This window comes from Nelumbo nucifera, chromosome 7 (genome assembly GCF_055504915.1).
Source record: "Nelumbo nucifera cultivar China Antique chromosome 7, China Antique-T2T, whole genome shotgun sequence".
In the NCBI taxonomy this organism is placed as follows: domain Eukaryota; kingdom Viridiplantae; phylum Streptophyta; class Magnoliopsida; order Proteales; family Nelumbonaceae; genus Nelumbo; species Nelumbo nucifera.
In genome coordinates this window covers 39,622,198-39,641,577 of record NC_142655.1, presented here as the reverse complement: position 1 = coordinate 39,641,577, position 19,380 = coordinate 39,622,198, and the positions used below count along the sequence as shown (strand labels likewise).

General features: G+C 40.8%; 1 protein-coding gene across 2 annotated transcripts in view; it reads left to right on the top strand.

Moving 5' to 3' along the window:
* LOC104589884 (MAP3K epsilon protein kinase 1-like) overlaps window positions 1-19,380 on the top strand; it is a 76,364-nt gene that overhangs the window by 26,146 nt on the left and 30,838 nt on the right. The window contains exons 11-12 of one of the 2 annotated variants that reach the window (XM_010248336.3): window positions 11,661-11,769; window positions 12,164-12,577. In XM_010248336.3, coding sequence (XP_010246638.1) covers window positions 11,661-11,769; window positions 12,164-12,577 — 523 coding nt within the window. The remainder of the gene's footprint in view (window positions 1-11,660; window positions 11,770-12,163; window positions 12,578-19,380) is intronic. The other variant, XM_010248337.3, reaches the window with a different exon arrangement.

Sequence of the window (19,380 nt, the reverse complement as noted above, 5' to 3'; positions counted from 1 at the left end):
ACCCCCTGGATTTTATGATGTAAAGACAAGTAAGAAGGTTTGCCGACTGAATAAGGCATTGTATGGACTAAAGCAGTCCCCTAGAGCTTGGTTTGATAGATTCAGGCAAGAGCCCTTGGAAAATTCGGCTATGTACAGGTCCAGTCAGATCATACATTGTTCATTAAAAGAGTGAACTCTTCTTTAACCTTGCTGGCTGTATATGTGGATGATATTGTAGTGACAAGGAATGATAATAGTGAGATTGAGTCCCTCAAACAACTCCATCAAGAGTTTGAGGTGAAAGATCTTGGTGCACTACGATACTTTTTGGGTATTGAGGTTGCTAGATCTAAACAGGGGATATTTATTTCTCAAAGGAAGTATGTTCTAGATTTGTTAGCGGAAACTGGAAAGTTAGGTGTCAAGCCTGCAGATACACCCATTGAACAGAATCACGAGATCAATGCAGAGAGTGGAGAGCCTCTTGAAGACAAAGCTATGTTCCAACGGTTGGTTGGAAAACTCCTATATCTTTGTCTCACATGATCAGACATCAGTTATGCAGTCAGTGTTGTCAGCCAGTACATGCATTCCCCTAGAACTACTCATCTTCTTGCAGTTGAGAGAATATTAGCATACTTGAAGAGATGTCCAGGTAGAGGTATATTGTTCAAGAATAATGATCATATGAAGGTGGAGGTCTATACAGATGCTGATTGGGCTAGGAGTGCGGATGACAGGAGGTCTACCTCTGGATATTGTGCCCTTGTAGGAGGTAACCTTGTCTCTCGGAGGAGTAAGAAACAAAGTGTTGTTTCTCGCTCTAGTGCCGGAGCTGAATACAGATCGATGGCTAATGGAGTGGCTGAAATCCTATGGCTGAAGTCACTACTTGAAGAGTTGGGTATTGATTATGAGAAGCCCTTGATGCTGTATTGCGATAATCAGGCGGCTATTAATATAGCTCATAATCGCGTGCAGCATGACAGAACTAAACATATCGAAGTTGATCGACATTTTGTTAGAGAAAGGGTCTCATCTCAAGAAGTGTGTCTCCCGTATATCACCTCCAACATGCAGCTTGCAGATCTTCTCGCCAAGGTTGTTCCAAGGAAGAAGTTAGAGGCAGACCTATGCAAGTTGGGAATGACAAATATCTATTTCCAACTTGAGGGGGAGTGTAGAGAACACTGATGTGGGCCCCACGGCTGTGTTCCCCACTGTGTTCGTATGACAGCACATGTAATCTTTGTTAGTTATATCAGTGTTAGTTGGTAGTTATTTCAGACAACTTGTTATTTCAGTTTATTATTGTTTTTATTTGCCATGTAAGCATTAAGGGCAATTCTGCCCTTTCCTACAATTAGTGAACATAACATATAAATATTGAGAGGGTGGCGGCGGTAGATTCATTTTGATCTGTCCTTCTTTTCCTAAACCCTTGTGTACTTCTGCTTTCTTCTTTTTCTTCTTCTTCTTTCCTTCTACTTTTCTCAATCCGAAACCTTTTTGGGATTCAAGACTGACTGTAGTCTTGATTGACTACTGTTAAGAGTCAGGTGCAAGGTCATCCTCTTGCTAGAGCTTTGGTTAAGAGTCCACTATTGCGGAGGAAGAGCTGATTAATGTAGAATGTGGTGATGGTAGAGTTGAAACCAAGAAATCCAACTTGATGAGGTTCATCAGGTAAGGCATGATTTCCCTTTGAATAAAGTGGTTGTTAAAGAGATTCAATTGATCAAATCTCATGGTTTTACTTCTCAAAAGAGAAAAGAATTTATCCATGGAGAGATTTAAGCATCTTAGGGAGGAAAGGAAATATAAGCAGATCATAGATGACTGGATGGGTGGGAATAATCCTCCTGAGTTTTGGCAAAGCAAGGGGTGGGAAGAGAAAATTTGTTTTGGACACAGTTGTATAAAGAAAATGCTCAGGGAGAGGTAGGAGAGTTTATCGCTTAGTCTTTGTATTTTATTCTGTACACAGTACACATGCTTTTTTCTTATTTAATGAAATCTGTAGTTGATAAAAAAATCCTCTTGAATTAAGCAACGTTTTTTATGGCTGAGGAGATCCATTGTTTGATAGTAAGGGTGCGGTATTGAGTGAAGAATACTTGGGTTGGTTAGAGAAAGGAGGCTAAACTTAGTAAAGTTGTAAGGCACTTCTCAAAGTTGACGAGGTGGTCCTCTAAAGTATCAGAGAGGTAGGGGATGGGGTATAGGACTATAGGGGTAAAAGACAGGCCATGTAGTTGATCTCTTTTGTTTGGCTTGGCTATTTTGGGGGTATTTGGTTGGTCGTTTTGCTGATTGCATGAGTTAGTTGAATTTTTGTTATGTATTGTGGTTGGATAGTTACTCAATTGTGTTGAATCTTAGAAACTTGATTTCTGCGCTTTCATTAAAGCTTGATCTTTTGTCTTTTTCTCAATATTAAGGGAGCTATTACTCTTTAGTAGTGTTTTAAAAAGCGTGGGAGGCTTATGCTTGGAGGCATGCTTCTAGGTGAGGCACCCCCAAAATGCCTTGAGGTGTGTGCCAGAGGCATTGATACCTTTGAGTAGAAGTATCAATTGGACTGGATTTGGTCCAACCCGATCCAGTCCAATGTGAGTCCACTTACAAATGGACCGGACCCAATCCATTCAAAATCCAATACAAACCAAATCCAATCCGATCCATTAAAACTGAATGAAATATAAAAAATTATATAAGAAACAGAACATATAAAAAATTACAAAAATATATTAAAATGAAGAAAATCTGAAAATTACAAAAATATACCCTTTTGGCATTGAAAAAGCACTTTTGTAAAAGTGGTTTTGTAAAAGTACTTTTCATAAAATTACTTTTATAAAAGTGCTTTTGTAAAATTGCTTTTGTAAAAGTACTTTCATATAAGTGATTTTATGTTGGCTTCAGTTCTGATCGGTTTCAAATTGGACAAGGGTTTGGCCTCGTGATCAGATTATTGGAAATTTGGTTTAGGTCCAATTCAGACCAATAAGAATATGGACCAATTTATTTTGGATTGGCCCAATCTAATAATTTTAATGGACCGTCCAAATCCGATTTACACCCCTACCTTTGAGGTGTATGCCTCATATGCCTTTTTCATGAGGCGAATGGCTCATGCACCTCATGCACACCACATACAAAAAGACAAAAAAAAAAAGAAAAAAAGAAAAGGGAAGGGAAAGGAAAAAGAAAGGGTAGGGAAAGAAAAACAAAGAAAGAAAGAGAATAGAAAACAAAGACAAAAGAAAGAAAAGGAAAGGGAAGGGAAGGAGGCTCCTCCTCATCCCCCTCCTCTTAAGGAGGCTTACACTTCGTTGTGTTCAGGAGGCTTACACTTCGTTGTGTTCAGGAGGCTTACACCACTTACGTTCTACTCTACGTTTCATGCTCTAGGTAGTGGAACACCTCACATCATGCCTTCGTGTTTTAAAACATTGCTCTTTAGGGCATCTGTCATGCAACTATTCTGTGTGACTCGGTAATTTTTGATAATACGTTTTTTAAAACATTTATTTTAAAATTTAAGTTTATATTTTTTATTAATATTATGTTTAATATTTTTTGCATTTTTTTTTTGATTTCTTGGCATTTTTTTGAGTTTTCTGACATTTTTTGACTTTTATAGCATTTTTTTTTGAATTTTTGCGCCTTGCTTCAAAAAGGTGCATGCCTCGCCTTGCGGTTTTTTTTTGCGCCTTGTGCTTTTAAAACACTGGTGTGACTAGAAGGTTCCAAGGTAATATTTGTAGGGCATCAGGTGCTGTGTGAAACTTGTTGAAAGAGATATAATGAGTGATGACCCAGTTCCTTGTAGACTTGAAACATCCCAGTTGGGGGTGAGTTTGTGTGACTCATCATTGGATGGATAGATAGTCACCTCTAGGATAAGACTCTAAGCCTGTATGCAGCTGTGCCATAGTTTTCGAGGTGCCACGGTGAGAGGTGAAAGGGGGTACGGCGGTCAATGGACCTGGTTTTTGATCTTATCAGATTCGATCTGATATCAGCCCATTATAGATGACCAGGGTGCAATCCAATCTGGATCTGATAGAAATAGAACCCAAGTTGATTCATTTATGTGCAAATGGGTTGGATTGGGTTCAATATGATCTGAATGGACTGAAATAACAGCATTTACATAGAAATTGCAGAAAATAAATAAATTATAGAAAATATAAAAATTACTGAAAAAATATCAGAAATTTTAGAAGGAAATATAGAAAATGCAGAGAAGCAACAAAAATTATAGAAAAAACATACAAACTGTAGAAAATAATAGAAATTAAAGAAAAATGTAAGAATTACAGTAATTACAGAAAAAATAAAAGATTAATTAACTAGTCCACTTAATTCCTTTTTAGGTCCTTGAACTACATTTTCTGTTGCTGTTTACGACAGTGCTCTATAAAATGAACACATTAAACTCCATCTCCCGTGGAGAAACCCTCTTTGGTCATTGAATGGAGGCTGGCTTATCCCATTGCACCTATAAATAATGCATTACAATTGAAACATGTCAAAATATATGCCTCCAAACTCCAAAGCATTGAGATCAGCCATGAACAAATAAATCTTAGATAATCTTGTCACAACAAGAATGACTTTTTTTTGATCAGCAACACAATGAAAAGTTTCCTTCATTAATTTAAATAGGTACAACAAAAGATTTGGTGAAGTAGGGAGGCTTCCCTCACTGAAGGAAGCTATGGGGACTTTACGAAAGACTAGAGTTCTTGCCTAGATGTTAAGAGTAAAAGGACAATTTTACCCCTGTGGCCGGAACTGTAATAATTTGTTTTTTTTTTTTTTTTTTTTTTTTTTTCGAAAAGTAAAGAAGAAAAAAAAATTGAAATAGACAGGGACTGTTAGGGAATATCAGATGGAATTTGAGAGGTTGGCTAATAGGGTGCATGACTGAAGCGCTCATTGAGTGTTACGTGGGAGTGCTGAAGGAAGATCTGCGCTTGGAGGCAGGGGCCATGGAGCCAACCTCAATAATGGCATCAGTCGGATTGGCCAAGCTTCATAAAGAGAAGCTGAATTGCTTGAAGAAACTGCCAAAACCTCTAGGTCTCTTGCAAGACACCTTCAAACAGGACAGGGCAGGCTTCGCCCAAGCTTAGCTCCCTTGCAACTTTACCTTAGAAGAAGCTATCTTGGAATGAAATGTAGGCCCAATGCGAGAAGGGTCTCTATTATAATTGTGACGAGGAATTTGCACAAGGACACTGATATAAAACTCAACAATTTTTTTTTTGGTTACAAGTTGATGAACCCATTAGTGAACCAAAGGAAGTTGAATAGGGTGATATGTTAGACATTGTAAGTTTTGGGGGGATTCAAGTTATCCTGAAATTTCCTACAAGCTTTAATTGGGCTTAACTTGCCTAAGATGATGGAGGTCATGGGCTTACTTATGGGCTAGAAGGTGGCGGTTCTAATAGATAGTGGGGGTTCCTTAAATTTCATCACTAAGCAATAAGCTAAAAGATTGGGCTTGGTTGTTCGGCCCATTGAAACCTTTTCACTTTGGGTGGCAAATGGAAATCAAATTACTTGCAATGGACTGTTCTATGGAATGGACCTCAAAATTCAGGGCCATTTATTTAATGTGGATCTACACCCATTGGACTTTTCGAGTGTTGACATGGTACTAGCATACAATGGTTAGAATAACTAGGGTATGTGATGTGCAACTGGGCCTTGTTAACTATGGATTTCAAGTCGGATGGGTAGAAGTGTCATCTATAGGGCCATAAATCATACCAGCCCATTATTGCATCTTCTTAAGCCCTGCTCAAAAGCTGTTAACACCTGGGATCCCCTACTTTCATGTTCTTGGGTTCTTGGGCCCTAAACCTGGGATTAAACATTATTGGCTAGTCCGAATCAGATATAGGAGACTGAAATCTGAACCGTTGAGTCAGTTACTTAAGGAGTATGATGACATATTTCAAGAACCCAAGGACTTCAACCCTTCAGGGCCCATGACCATCAGATTTCCATTGTACCGAGAACACAACTAGCTAATGTGCATCCTTATTGGTCCCCCTTATCAGAGAGCTGAAATAGAGAAGTTGGTTAAAGAGTTTCTATAGAAGGGCCTATTTCGACCTAGCAACAACCCTTATTTGTCACCTGACCTTGTTTGATGTAATTCTAGATTAAACAAGAGCCATAACAATCCTTAAAGAATGCTTCTTGGAGATAGGGGGAAGGTTTCTTTGTAGTCAACACCTTATCAGAGAACTGAAATAGAGAAGATGGTTAAAGAGTGGCTATAGAAGGGCCTAATTCGACCTAGCAACAACCCTTAGTTGTCACCCTATTTGATGTAATTCTAGATTAAACAAGAGCCATAACAATCCTTAAAAGAATCCTTGGAGATAGGGAGAAGGTTTCTTTGTAGTCAACACCTACCTTTTGAGTGAAGGCTTTAGCCACCAGTTGAGCTTTGTACTTTTTAGTGTTGCTGTTTGAATCTCACTTAGTTTTATAGATCTATTTGGAACCAATAATCATCGGTGAAAGTTATGAAATAACAGTGCTGGTTCCGTATCCTAATATTCATGGGACCACATACATCAGTATGTATCAGGTCAAATGTGATTGTAGATCTTTCAGGCTTTCCCGTAAATGGTCGTTTCGTCATCTTACCCTAAAGGCAAGGCTCACAAGTTGGAAGATCTTTTACAGTTAGAAAATCCAAAGGACAATTCTGTACCAATCACTTGTGATATGTTCTATATTGATATGGCCAAGTCGGTGCCACAGGCACGTGGGATTAACCATATCATGTGTTCTTTTCTTGGTGATAATTTCTGATGTAGTTTCGGTTATGTTCATTTCTAGAGAAGGACTGAGGACATAGAGACCATTCTCAAGTTTTCCATAGGTAAGGAATTTGTTATTCAATTTAATAGTAATCTTATCACTAAATAAAATAGAATAACCATCTTTACACAATTTTGAAACTGAAATCAAATTTCTTCTTAGTAACAGTACATAAAGACAATCTTTAAGAGTTATAATTCATCATTTGAAAATTAAATCTACAATTCCTATAGCTGTAGTTACAACTGTTGTAGAAGTCCCCAAGTAAAGAACCATCTCGTCGTCATTCAGTCTTCTACTTTCTTTGAACCCCTGCAATGTATTACATGCATGAGTAGAAACCTCGGAGTCAATACACCAGGATGCAGAAGTGACCAACAAATTGGTCTCTATGACAAGAGATCCGAAATTACCTTCTTTGTTCTTGGATTCCAGATATTGAGGACAATTCCTCTTTCAGTGTCCGATCTGCTTGCAGAAGTGATACTCATTAGATGATTTGTCTTTCTTCTGCCTTTTTGGCTTGCCTGCTTTCTTTTGAGGCCTCTTCTTGCCCTTCCATTTCCTTTTGCCAGATTTGCCACCTTCAACAAGCATGGCCATCGACTTGTCCTTCTTAATCAGTTTACCCTTTGCAACATATCGCTGAGTTCCTGAAGGCTAACCTTATAGCTTGTTCATGTTGTAATTCATGACAAATTGATTGAAGGAGGGAGGTAGAGAGTTTAGACGACATCATATTTGGTGTCATCATCGAGCTGGGATCCAAGAGCCTCCAGTTTGTTAATATACACCATCATCCGCATGACATGGTCATGGACCGACTAGCTCTTGGTCATCCTCGTGGTCATAATAGCTTGAGGACCTTCTGTTGGATAGAACGATTTTGCTCCTCATACATAGTCTTTAGACTATCCAAATGTTTTTAAAGACTTTGATCTTATCGAATTGTCTTTGGATAGCATTATTTAAAGATGCTACAACGTAACACTGGGCAAGAGAATTCTTCTCTTCCCATTCTTGATATTCCCTCCTACGTGCCTCAGAAGCCCTGTCACCCGGACGTTTTAGAGCTGGGTTCTTGGCAACCTTGTCCAATTTCTTGGACGTAAGGACCAGATTAAGGTTATGGTTCCAGTCAACATAGTTAGGTCCCTTAAGTTTGTTGTCGTCCAACAATTTGGCGAATTGTCTGTGTGCCATTTCTGATAAAAGGCAATAGATATTAGTCCACTACCTAAAATTGTTTCATGTTATCTTACATAGAATGGTCTTTTATCTATGTTCCATTCCATTTTATTCATCTTTGAGATTTCACTCCTATCTCAGTGACAAGGACACGATGCATGTCCTTTGAAATGTGGGAAATCACATAGGTGCATGGAGCCAACTGTTTCAGCTACAAAACCCCACCACTTTCTGTGATGGATCATATCCACCCATCCAATGAGTTTTCCCTTTGGCTTCCATCAGACAAGGTTCATTGCCATTTTAGGTTAAACCTTTCTGTCTGGTAAGTGCTGACCCGTCATATCATGGACCCCAAGGTACCATGAAAGAGTTCTATTTTAGGATAGACCTCTCCCACCTCGGTCTATGATGTCCCTATCATCTCATGAAGCAAGCCCACCGACTGGACCAACAAAATGGATAACCTAATTTTATGGTGCATCTCCACCCACCGATTCAGCCCGCTTTCATGCTAATGACGAAAGGCCTTTAGAGAATTTATCATATGAAATTCCCTATCTCTTTGCACTTATATTAATTCAGAGGAAACAAGCAAAACAATCCCTTGTCTGATTTAGGTCATATCAAAGTGGCTCCCACTGACTTTCATAAAGTCAGATTCAGATGGGCCCAAAACGGGCTAGGGTTCCGCGGGGTTCCTCTTGGGGAGGAAGCTGATCAAGGGCCCATCGAAAAGGGGAGATCATCCAATGATCTATGGGCACCATGGCAATGATGTGCATTTAGCCATGGTGTTCGCATAGAGCCACATACAATTAAACATGGGCCAAGCACTTATGGCCCATGGACGAATCACATTCAGCACATCACAAGCACAAGCACAACCACAAATTGATCCAATCAATCAAAAGACTTGTAAAACCCTAATTAATTTAAGTTAACACACAATCAGCCCATTAAAGGCCCAAAATTATCCAATAATTTCATCTTGGTTTATGGGCTAAACTACAAAAAGTAGTTTGGCCCACATAGTAGTTGTGCTGAAATGGGCTGATGTTGCTTTAACTTAACATAAATTGGGTTCTTAAGGGGGGGCTGAATTGGTCCACGTGATGGGCCATCAAACTCTTGGCCCAAATCATGTTAGATGAAGGAAGGGGAAAACCATCATATGGATAGCCAAACCATGTTAGATGGCTGGGCGAAATTTCAAAAATTTTCTTTTACCCTTTCGGAAATCGTATTGCCAATTTTAGAAAAACTACTTTTTCTAGGATCGTTCTTGCACCGAAACCAGACCAGATTTGAAACCAACAGAAAATGGAGAAATATACCTGGTACGGATTCCACAAATGTAGCTCCCAAAGTAGTAGTTTACACCCAAAGAGAGTACCAAAACCAGCTTCCACTGAAGATGCACAGCTTGAATTGAAGCCGGTTCAACAACACAATTTTCAGCAAAACTGTGATCCATCACCTTGGGTCGAACAAGGGAGGTGAGCACGAATTCTTTCTGATATTTTCTTGCAAAATATCAGAAATCAAGACTGATCAAGATTAACCACAAGGTGGAGAACGAACTAGGGTTTCTGGGGCGGCAAGAGCAGAGTGATCTGGAGCAGATTTCAATCTCCTCTTTCTTTAGCCTTAAGGATCACCACTCCTAATCGAATTAGGAGGTTCCTAATCCAAATCTTTATTTGGATTTGGACTCTTAAAGTGGATAAGACTTATCCTCTTATCCTAATGGCTGATCCAGACCCTTATCCAAACCCATATTTGCCCAAGTCACATGATTGCTTAAGCTATCATGTGACAACTTGATTAATCCAATTAATCTTGGGTTTTGGGCCCATTAAGCAAGTGGCTCACGTCCCTAGGTAGTTGCTGGTCCATTTGGTTCACTTTGTATGGCGTGGGACCCCAACAATGACCCTACATAAGCCCATATGGGTTCGGCTCAGCCTCTGTGAAAAGGCTTGGCCAAATTCACTGTCAAGCACAATTAACCCCTGAGTCCATCAGTATGGGCTCTTAATGGGCCCAACACTTACATTAAATGATCCTCAAGTCCAGCCATCCTATGAAGGCCTATGGATAATGGACTTAAGTAAGATATAGCCCATCAGGTAAATAGCCCTAAATGGTCTCTTACACTTAACCTCTCAGCCCATAATGATCAAACACTGCCCGACAAGAAAGAACCTCTCCCCTGGCTTGCTGCAAGGTGTAGTGTCGCACTCTCTCTCGGACGGGTCCCGAGAATTAAAACCTTTTGCAAACCTTTTTCTTAAAACATAATATATATGTTATCATATAAATATATTTTTGCAAAACAAATCTCAAACATAGTTGAAATCGACTGCCGGCAGTTTTGGTTTCCATTAGAGAGAGTGTAGTCCCGATCATTCACTTTGTCCGAAAAAGGGGCTGATCTTGTTACTATGATCATCCACTTGAGTGAATTCTCAGACTGCCCCAACATACCCAGGTTTTGACTCCCAAAGGATCTCACTGATTGGCATATCAAAGACAGCCCAATCTGACACGCAGTGCAATATCATAATCGAGTCTAGGGGTTATGTGTAACTTTTCAGTTTTGCCCACTAGTCTCCAAGGTCCAGGGCGTAATTGGAAATTGGTCTAGGTTCAAAAAAATAAGAGCTGAAATATTGGCTGTTCTGGAGGGGGTAAAAAGAACCCAGAAGCTGAATATCAGAAAACTGATGGTGGAAGGTGATTCCAAGCTGGCTATCAGTTGGCTATAGAAGGATGATTTCAGTTTTTGGAAGCATCTAAATGAGAAAAAGAAAGTTAAAACAGTTTACTCAAAACATGGAAATCAAGTTTTAGTGGACCAAGAGGAGTGCTAGTTCCTTGGCAGATTCACCGGCCAAACAAGGGGTGGGAAGAGTCAATCTATTTTGGGCAATATTGTAAATTTAAATGTACCTTTAGGGAGGGTTAAGAGATTTTACCCCTCTTGTATCTTTTTCTCTTAATATCCATTAATGAAAGTTTCTGTTAATTATCAAAAAAAAGAAAAAAATCATACCAATCACTTAAAGGTGTCATCAACCTATAAGAAAGAACAGTGGTTGGTATGGCTATACAAGTCAAATTAATTTGTCATGAATTTGGATATGGGCTTAGGCTTGGTGTAGATAATTGACTTTGGATAGAAACTTTTGCTGGACTGCTGACAGATATGGAATACCAAATAAAGGTCCGATTTGCTTGTTTAAGGACTGGTTCATAAGACTGAACCTACAATTTTTGGAGTTAAATGTTGCTATCTTCCTACATTAATACATGTGCAATATGCAGAGGTTAAGGGGGCTAAATTATGTTCAGACAAATATTAGTCCATTTTAACCCCTCACTAACATCTCGTCCATGTTAATGTTTGTTATTCTGTTTCTTGTTTTGCTCCCTTTTAGTCTTCATTTTCTTTGTTGTATTGAACTTCTATATTTCTTAGCGATTCCTTTTCAAATGTTTTTTTCTCAGGGAATTTTGGTTAGCTCTTGTTCTAAATGTTTTGTGTAAGCAGGAAGGACCAACCATAATGTAATTATTGATTCTCTTAAATCCTTATGGTAAAAATATTTAAAAATAACTATTTCTTGCAGAAGTATAGAAGATGTTTCAGAGCCTGCCGAAATTTCAAGCAAAGATCATAATAGTGGTGAAAGTCCTTCCAGGGGAAAAATGAAAAGAGATGCCTCTGATATGGAAGTAGTAAGAAACTTGTGCCTCTATCATTTTCTTTGGTAAATGAGAACAAATGGGGATTCTAGCAATTAAGTTGCAACTCCTTGAAAACATTGCCCTGCAGACATGGTGGGACCCATGAAGAACATCTTCAATTTTGTCTTGTAGTTTGATATCTTGGGCTCACCATGTCTGGGACGTTGCTTTCAGGGAGTTGCATTTGGTGTTGCTTGCTGTCATTTCTTTGGTGTTAAATCTTTCTGTAAATAGGCACTTCATCTACAGTCTGTTGTTGTTAATATGTTACTGTAAATCGACACATTATTTAAAGTCTATTTTCTTTAATATCATACTAACCATCAACTTTAATCATTAATCATTTGAACTGTGCATGATCTTAATGGATTTTTGTTCTTTGAAGCTTCAGGAGGAATCTAAGAAAGAGTTATCAGAAACAGATGCTGTCGATATGAGCAGGCCTGATCAGGATCACAATGCAAACGGTAATTTTGTTCCAGAAAGTTTAGATAATCAAGAAGCTGATACTCTCTCATATCAAGATCCCACTTTAGCTTTCCATGACAAGCAATCCATGCAAACTAGTTCTGGTAGGCTGTCTTATACCAGAGGTGAGGTTCCTAACCAGGGGCAATCACCAGAATTGTCAAAAATGGCCGATCAGGATGATCTAGTGATGAATGGTAAGATGGCTTCTCCAGAGTTGAAAAGGGAAAACTTCATGAATGGAGAACATGAAGGAAAAGGTGGTCCTGCTGTTGGTGATATTGATTTATTTGGCCCTGGACTAAGGAATGATGAGAACGGTCCTCAGAAGGTAAATCTCTTTAACTCTCTTTTGGAATCTAAAATACAAGTGTATCAAGCAACAGTTATAGTGATAAAGTTTAGACAATGTACAGCAAGGAGCTTTACTATGAGAACTCAAAATAGGCACAATGAGGAAGGAAATGATAAGCTGGTTTCTACAGCTTGCAACTTAAGCAGTGCGTGGTTTTAAGTAATGGCAAACTTATAAAGTTATAGTAAGTTGATTCAACATCAAACATTTTCCATGTAAAGCCGTTCAAAACATAATACGACCTTGGATGGGACCTAGGGTTCCCTCATCTGGCTACTAGGGAAATCTTTGGGATGGCAATTTCCACCCTACCTGGTGGGTACCCTCCCTGATGGGGCTTCTTTTTGTTTGATGATTGGATTTTGGGGTGGGGACAGGTTTTGGGATTTTAAACCTGTATGGGTACAGGTAGGGTATGGTATTAGGCTAAACCCAACACTCTTTGACAGTCTGACCTGCACATTGAATTTGCTAAAATACCCCTAGTGCTTATTATAAAATTATAGTTTAAGGCATATAAACTTAGGTGTTATCTGTTGAATTTAATAATGCTTTGAACCTTATGTAAAGGATAATTAATAATTTATGTGTTTTCTACATGTTTCAATCAAATAATTGGAAACTTTGATGTTTGTTCATGTAAATTCCCTTGTTTATTGCTTATATATAGCAGAAAGTAGCAGGAAATTAGATATGGGTTCTAGACCTAACCTGCCCCACCTCAAATGTGGGGAGGGTGGGGTCAGGGAGGGTTTTGCATTTACATGTGTGGGTGAAAGAATGGTAGGATCCGTCTAATGGACGCCATAAAGGTTGCGGAATGGGTGGGGTGAATTTCAAAAATTTCCTACCTTCTCCCAACTGGGAATCATGTTCCCTGAATTTAGAATACAATATTCAAGGATCTACTTGAACCCTAATCAAACCAGATCTGTACCAAAAGATAAATGGGAGGATTATACCTGATCCGGAGAAGCAGTATCTCCCAAAGTTGGTGTTCACGCCCAAAGAATGCTCCAAGATCTGTCCCTGCTGAAGATGACACAGCTGTGGATGGAACAGAACCAGCAGGGTGCGTCCTACACACTGGATCCTTCACAAGAATCCCCTGGATGTACTAAACACTGAATTCTTTCAGTCTTTCTTGCAAGACTGATGTCAAGAACTGGTTTCTTGACTTTCTTTTCTGCAAGGATCAAATCTTGCAATAATGCAGATGGCGGCGGCAGGAGGAGATTTCCAGAAACGAAAAAGCTGAACTGTTTTCTTTTCTGGAGAGAATGAGATCTAGTCTCAATTCGCAGGAACCCTTCTTGCTTACCAAAACCTCTTGGATCGAAATCTGATTTCTCTCTCTTGGTTCATTCGAAAATCTCCTCCCTTTCTTCTTGATTAAGAAATCTCCTAATTAGGAGTTATCCCAATCCAAATCAGTATTTGGATAGGGGATAATCTTAATCCCTTTCCCAGATAGAGTTAGCTTACTCCTGATCTTATCAGGAGGTTACCAGATTCAAATCTGATTTGAATTTGGTCTCTAAGAGTGGATAAGGCTAAGAGCCCAATCCTTTTTGCTAACTTCAATCTCAAATTCGCCCCATTGATGGGTGATCATATCAGCCCACCTCGAAATGGGCTTTTGGCCCATTAAGTATTCAGTGTTTAATTAGTTTCCAATCTGCTGCCCAGTTGGGCTTCTTTGTATGGCGTGGGACCCAAGCATTGATCTACACACCAGCCACATGGGTTCGGCCCAGCCTTTAATACAAGGCCCAGCCGAATTCACTGAAAATCTCAATGAACCCCTTGAGTCCATCGTATGAACCCTATGGGCCCAACACTTACATTAAGTGGTCCCTGGGCCAAGCCATCTTATAAAAACCCAGGGACTGTGGGCAGGTGCAAAATTAACCCATCAGGTATTATCCTAAATGGTCTTACACTTAACCTCTCAGCCCTTAATGATCAAGCACTGCCCGACAAGAGAGGACCTCTCCCTCGGCTGCAAGGAACAGTGCCGCACTCTCCTCTCACATGGATCCCGGGAATTAAAACCATTTGCAAACATTTTGAAACCGTACATATATATGTAAATATATTAATTTTGCAAAAACAAAATTCCAACGATTGAAATCAACTGCCGGCAGTTTGGTTTCCATCAGAGAGAGTGCATTCCCGATCATTACCCTTTGTCCGACAAAGTGGCTGATTCTGTCACTATGACCACCCACTTAGATGAATTCTCAAACTGCCCCAACATACCCAGGTTTTGATCCCCACTAAGGATCTCACTGATTGGCATATCAAAGGCAGCCTGATCCAGCACCTAGTGAAGTGTCATAATCGAGTCTAGGGGTCAGGTGTAACTTTCCAGTTTTGCCCATCTGTCTCCAAGGTCCAGGGCAAGACTGGAAATCTGGTCCGGTTCAAGGATTCAAGTAATCCCATGCTGTATGTGCCTCGGGTCTTACCCTGATGGCTGAGACAGGCCATCCCAACACTTGGTGGCACACCAGTATCAGCCTTGGCAGGATAAATCTCCCCAGACTTATCCAACGGCTGTGAACATTTAAAACTAACATGAGTCTCTACAAATGTCCAGTTTTAGGGTTTTACACAGGATTAAACCAAACAACATGAATCAAACATGCACTTTATTTATTTCCACTAAATAACAAAAGTACATCAAAATGATTGAAGCTAAGGGCATACAAAACTGTCTAACAGCTCCCACTTGCACTTAGGTCCAATCTGGTACAAGCCGGAGTCCCATACTTTCCACGTGTTTCTCAAACACCTTCTGTGTCAGTGGCTTAGTCAATGGGTCTGCCACATTATCCGCTGATGCTACCTTTTGAATTAGGACGTCCCCTCTACCAACGATCTCCCGCAGTACATGGTACTTCCTCTTGATGTGCTTTGACTTCGAGTGGGCCCGAGGCTCTTTAGCCTGGGCGATCGCTCCATTGTTGTCACACAACAACGGGATGGGTGATGTGCTGGATGGAATCGCTCCCAATTCTTGTATGAATTTCTTCATCCACACGGCTTCCTTGGCAGCTTCACTTGCGGCAATGTACTCGGCCTCGGTTGTGGAGTCTGCAGTGGACCCCTGTTTGCTGCTTTTCCAGCAAACAGCACACGATCCTATCGTGAAAACATACCCAGATGTAGACTTTCTATCATCTGGATCCGACTGGAAATCGGCATCGGTATACCCTAGAACTTGCAGTGAACTACCATCGAATACCAGACAAAACTCTTTCGTCCTTCGAAGGTATTTGAGTATGTTCTTCACAGCAGTCCAATGCTCCTGTCCTGGGTTTGCCTGGAATCTGCTTACCACACTCACCGCCTGAGCTATGTCCGGGCGAGTGCACAACATGGCATACATGATGCTCCCCACAGCTGAGGCATAGGGAACGTCTCTCATGCTCTCAATCTCCTCAGAAGTCTTGGGAGACATCTTCTTGGAGAGAGTGACTCCGTGCCTGAAAGGAACGTTTCCTTTCTTGGAGTTTTCCATGCTGTATCTTTTGACAATTTTGTCAATGTAAGCAGCCTGGGATAATCCAATTATCCGCTTCGATCTATCTCTATAGAGTCGAAGACCCAGTATGTATAAAGCTTCTCCAAGATCTTTCATGGAGAACTGCTGTGATAGCCATACCTTGACCGAAGTCAACATTCCTACATCATTCCCAATGAGTAGGATATCGTCCACATACAAGACTAAAAAGGTGATCTTATCCCCACTGGATTTCCTGTAAACACAGGGCTCATCCGGATTCTGCTCAAAGTCAAACGTTTTGACTGCAGAATCAAAACGGATGTTCCAACTCCTAGAAGCCTGCTTAAGTCCATATATGGATCTATTAAGTTTACATACCATGTGTTCCTGACCAGCAGCAATGAAGCCTTGCGGCTGCTGCATGTAGATATCTTCACTAAGATCTCCATTCAGGAACGCTGTTTTGACATCCATTTGCCAAATCTCGTAATCATGGTACGCTGCTACAGCTAGCAGGATCCTAATGGATTTAAGCATGGCCACCGGTGAAAAGGTTTCCTCATAGTCGATGCCTTCTTTCTGAGTATACCCTTTCGCCACCAAACGAGCTTTAAAGGTCTCAATCCTGCCATCGGGGCCCTTCTTCCTCTTGTAGATCCATTTGCAACCAATTGCTTTTACCCCGGAGGGCGGATCCACTAGAGTCCAGACTCCATTGGTCTCCATTGAGTCCATCTCGGCTCTCATGGCCTCCACCCACTTCCGGGAGTCTATGTCTAACATAGCTTCCGCGTAAGTCACGGGATCCTCTTCACTAGTCAAGGCTTCCACCAGGTAACTATCCTGGCCATAACCATATCGGACTGGTGGTCTGGATACCCGGGTGGACCTTCTAGGTTGGTCATTACCTGGAACTTGTGGGTCATCTCCCACTGCTCCTGAGCTCTCCTCATCAAGAACTATTTCCTGACGATGGGTGTCCAGGATGTAATCGGATTCTAAGAATCGGGCGTTTCGACTGCAGAACACTTTCTGCTCACTTGGGTCATAGAATAGATAACCCACCGAATCCTTTGGGTAGCCTATAAACAGGCAACGGCTGGTTTTAGATTCCAACTTGTCCGCACTTGTTCTTTTAACGTGTGCAGGACAACCCCAAATCTTCAAGTGTCTCACACTTGGCTTCCTTCCGGTCCAAAGCTCATATGGAGTTTTCGGAACTGATTTGGTTGGAACCCTATTCAGCATGTAGATAGCAGTCTCTAATAGGTATCCCCAAAAGGATGTGGGTAATTCTGAGCGTACGAGAAGTGACCGGACCATGTCCAACAAGGTCCTATTTCTCCTCTCTGAAACACCGTTGAGTTGAGGTGTAGCAGGAGGAGCTAGTTGTGACACTATCCCATTGGCCTTTAAGTAGTCCCTGAATTCGTCAGAGAGATACTCGCCACCTCGATCTGATCGAAGGGCCTTAATTTCTCTCCCTAACTGTTTCTCGACTTCCTGTCTGAACTCTTTGAACTTTTCAAATGATTCAGACTTATGTCTCATTAGGTACACGTAACCATATCGTGAAAAATCATCTGTAAAGGTGAAGTACACGTGTTGATTCCGTGTCTTAACACTCGGGGGACCACATACATCAGTATGTATTAGGTCAAGTGTGCCTGCACATTTTTCAGGCTTACCGTCAAATGGCCGCTTAGTCATCTTACCTTGGAGGCAAGGTTCACAAGTGGGAAGATTTTCTACGGTTAGAAAATCCAAAGGACCATCCTTTACCAGTCTTGCGATTCGGTCGACACCGATGTGGCCAAGTCGGTAATGCCAGAGGCACGTGGGATTTACTGTATCACGAGTCCTTTTCTTGGGATTTTCGACCGACGTAGTTTCGGTTAAGTTAGTTTCCAAAGAAGGATGCAGAACATAGAGACCGTTCTCTAGTTCCCCGCATGCGATGAATTTATTATTCCGTTTAACAGTAATCATATTACTAAAGTAAACAGTATATCCATCAGCACACAATTTTGAAACAGAAATTAAATTCCTTCTCAAGTTCTGTACATAAAGACAATCTTTAAGTACAAGGACTCCTTCTTTAAAAACTAATTCTACGGTTCCTATTGCCGCAGCTGCAACACTTGCAGTTGTTCCCAAGAACAGTGTCACTTCACCTTCACTCAACCTTCTGCTAACTTTGAACCCCTGCAGTGAGTTACACGCATGAGTTGAAGCCCCGGAGTCAACACACCAGGACACAGAAGTAACTAACATATTGGTTTCTATGACACAAGTTTCGATATTACCTTTCTTAGATTCCAGGTAGGTAGGACAGTTCCTCTTCCAGTGGCCGGTCTGCTTGCAGAAGTGACAGACATCAGATGCCTTGTTCTTCTTCTGCTTCTTGGGTTTGGTAGTCTTCTTCTGGGGCTTCTTTGCCTTTCTCTTTCTCTTGCCCGATTTGTTAGCTTCAGCAAGCATAACCACAGGCTCATCCTTCTTGAGTAAATCCTCGGCCCTCTGCAACATATTGCTGAGTTCCTGGACGCTGACATTCAGCTTATTCATATTGTAGTTCATAGTGAACGCATTGAAGGAAGAGGGCAAAGAATTTAGGATGGCATCCACTTGCGTGCCAAGATCTAGCCCGGATCCAAGAGCTTCAAGTTCGTTGATGTATCCCATCATCCGAAGACAATGGTCATGAACTTTCTGCCCTTTGGTCATCTGCGCGGTCATGAACAATTTCAGGACCTTCTGTCGAGTAGAACGGTTCTGCTCCTCATACATTGTCCTTAGACTGTCCAATATGTCCTTGGCAAGTTCGATCTGATCGAACTGCCTCTGTATTGAGTTGTCTAATGAGGCAATGACAAAGCAGCGGGCTAGGGAGTTCTTATCCTCCCAATCTTGGTAGTCCCTCCTACGGGCCTCAGAAGCCCTATCACCCGGACGTTCCGGAGCAGGATTTTTCACTACCTTGTCTAACTTTTCAGAAGTTAGGACCAGCATAAGATTTCTGTACCAGTCGGCATAGTTTGGGCCCTTAAGCTTGTTATCGTCTAGAAGCTTTGCAAATTGACCGTTTGCCATTTTCTGATAAAACAGCAAAATCATTAGTCCACAACCTTTGTTTGATTCATGTTTACCTACATAGATATGGCTTTTAATCTATGTTCCATTCCCATTTGTTCATCTCTGAGATTTCCCTCCTATCTCAGTGACGGAGATGACGAAATGTCTCTGGAAATGTGGGAAATCACATGGG